At 53.1% G+C, this 2278-nt stretch overlaps 1 protein-coding gene across 1 annotated transcript in view; it reads left to right on the top strand.

The window, feature by feature from the left end:
• tacr1b (tachykinin receptor 1b) overlaps window positions 1–766 on the top strand; it is a gene marked incomplete at both ends in the record, with an annotated part of 7537 nt that extends 6771 nt beyond the window's left edge. The window contains 2 exons of the mRNA XM_084454997.1: window positions 78–180; window positions 557–766. Of these exons, the coding sequence (XP_084311123.1) occupies window positions 78–180; window positions 557–766 (313 nt within the window). The remainder of the gene's footprint in view (window positions 1–77; window positions 181–556) is intronic.
• Between the last annotated feature and the right edge of the window lie 1512 nt (window positions 767–2278).

The raw sequence follows: 2278 nt of genomic DNA, 5'->3' as shown, positions 1-2278 counted from the left end.
CGACCTCGAGAGAGAGAGATGGCGATGTGACGTCGCGGGTCTAAGCTCCTCCCCCTCCTCTCTCCCCGTCTCCCCAGGTTCAGGGCCGGCTTCCAGCGGGTGTTCTGCTGCTGTCCCTGCGTCCCTCCTGGCTCGTTCCAGGGACTGGAGCTCAAATCCACCCGCTACCTCCAGACCCAGGTGTGTGTCGTGTGTGTCTGTGCATGTGTGAGGGAGAGAGAGAGAGAGAGAGAGAGAGAGAGACAGAGACAGAGAGTGTGAGCATGGGCGTTCCAGGGGGGGGGGGGGGGGAGTGGAGCTGACTACCCAGGGCCCCAGTAGCTCCCTACTGGGGCCCTTGAAAATCCTGGAATTTGTTAGGATTGAGAGGGCTGCCAAGTGTCACGCATTGAGCGGGGGGGGGGGGGGGGGGGGGAGTTGTCTCGGGGGGGGGGGGGCGGCACAGAGGGGGCCCACATAGATTGTTAACGTAAAGGGCCCAGAATTTTGTGGAGCGCCCCTGAGAGTGAGTGTACTGTGTGTGCGTGTGTGTAAACCTCCCTCTCTGCGCTCCCAGGTGAGTGTGTACCGGGCCAGCCGGATGGAGACCAGCGTGTCCACCGTTCTCCAGCCCAGGGAGGGGGAGCAACGTGAGGCAGCGCCGCCCGGCTGCACCCCCTCCAACCAGCGATCCCCGGACAACACGTCTAACGGCTCCCCCATGCCATCCGCCCCCGTGTCCGGCCCAGACACACACTCACACTACTGCAGACACAACCTGGAATAGTGTGCAAAGATTAGATCTAAGTGCGCTAAACAAACTGGCTTAGAGTCCAACCAGGTTTGGACAGGCTAAGTTATCAATGGAGACTCATGCTGATAGTGGAGACAAGTTTGGACGGTGCGTCCCGGATTGGTGGCTTGGAGGGACGACCTTAGAACAGAGCAGGACAGGGAGGTGAACTTTGGGTGGTACGGTAGTGACTCTCTCGGTCGCTCGACAGGGTGTTCCTTCCTGTGTGTCCGCCCCGCATTCCAGAACTCGGTTTGGAAACTCGCCGCCCCCCCCACACACCCCCATTGCCCTTAGCAACGGAAATATCTCAGTCTCTTACTAAGGTTACAACGATGTGATGTCTGGACGTTGGCTGTGTGTATGTACGTGCGTGCGTGCCTGTGTGTGTGTGTGTGTGTGTGTATGTGTGTGTGTGTGTGTGTGTGTGTGTGTGTGTGTGTGTGTTTGGCTAGCAGCACCTGTTAGTAGGGATTACCTCCTATCCCTGACAATGTGTGGATCATTGCTCTGTTCACCGGGGCGGTCAAAGAGCCAACTAAATATAGAGGAGAGGAGAGACAGAGAGGGACGAAGGACACACGGAGGGAGAGGGGAGCGGGGGGGCAGGGGAAGAAAAGTAAACAACAACAAAAAGTCGATTTCTTCCCGTTCTTTGACCTCTCTCTGACCTCTGTAGTGAATGGCCGTGCGTCTTCAAGCTCAGCACACCGACCCGGACCACATGGAGCCACAAGAATGCTGGTTCTTACAGACTTACACATGTAACCGACGGAATCTACCGATTTAGTCAACTAAAATCCGAATGTTATTTAGTCAACTGAAACTAGACTAAACTACAACTAAAACAATTCAGATGACTAAAATATGACTAAAACTAAATAATATTGTTGTCAAAACACTAGAACTAAATCAAAATTTGCTGTCAAAATTAGCCCTGGTCCTACGTGGGTAGCGAGTTGTTGATTAACCTCACTCCCCCGGTATAAATACCGTCCACACGCTAGCGTTTCCAGCTAGCTTTTCATCAGCTAGTTAAAACAGTGTCTGTCCCACAGGAGGCCCGTTTTTAATCCCACACAGGGCCATGCCGAAACATTTGGATTACACAGGCACAACAGCTACATAGGATTAGGCACAGAATATACTCGGGCGTATGTGCATGTGTGTGTTTGCCTTATCGTTAAGCGTGTTAATGTGTTCCTGCATCGTGTGTCAGACTGTGGACTGTATGTACAGTACAGCCTCAGTGTGCTATATCACTGCAACATATCTATCCGCGGCTCAGTAGGCCTATAGAAGGCATGTACGAGGGATCTCCGTGGTATGCCAGTTATGGCTACATACTGTAAACAGTGGAAAAGACATGGACCTGTGTGCTCCACGTGTTCGTACACATGAGGGGGTACTGTACAATGTCATGTATGTATCTATCTACGCGTGGGAGCGTCCACATCAACATCAACACACTGACAGATGTGAGAGAAGGGTTTGTTTCCGGTCTGT

The sequence above is a fragment of the Borostomias antarcticus genome (genome assembly GCF_949987555.1).
Source record: "Borostomias antarcticus genome assembly, chromosome: 2".
In the NCBI taxonomy this organism is placed as follows: Eukaryota; Metazoa; Chordata; class Actinopteri; order Stomiiformes; family Stomiidae; genus Borostomias; species Borostomias antarcticus.
This window is presented reverse-complemented; position numbering and strand designations above follow the sequence as displayed.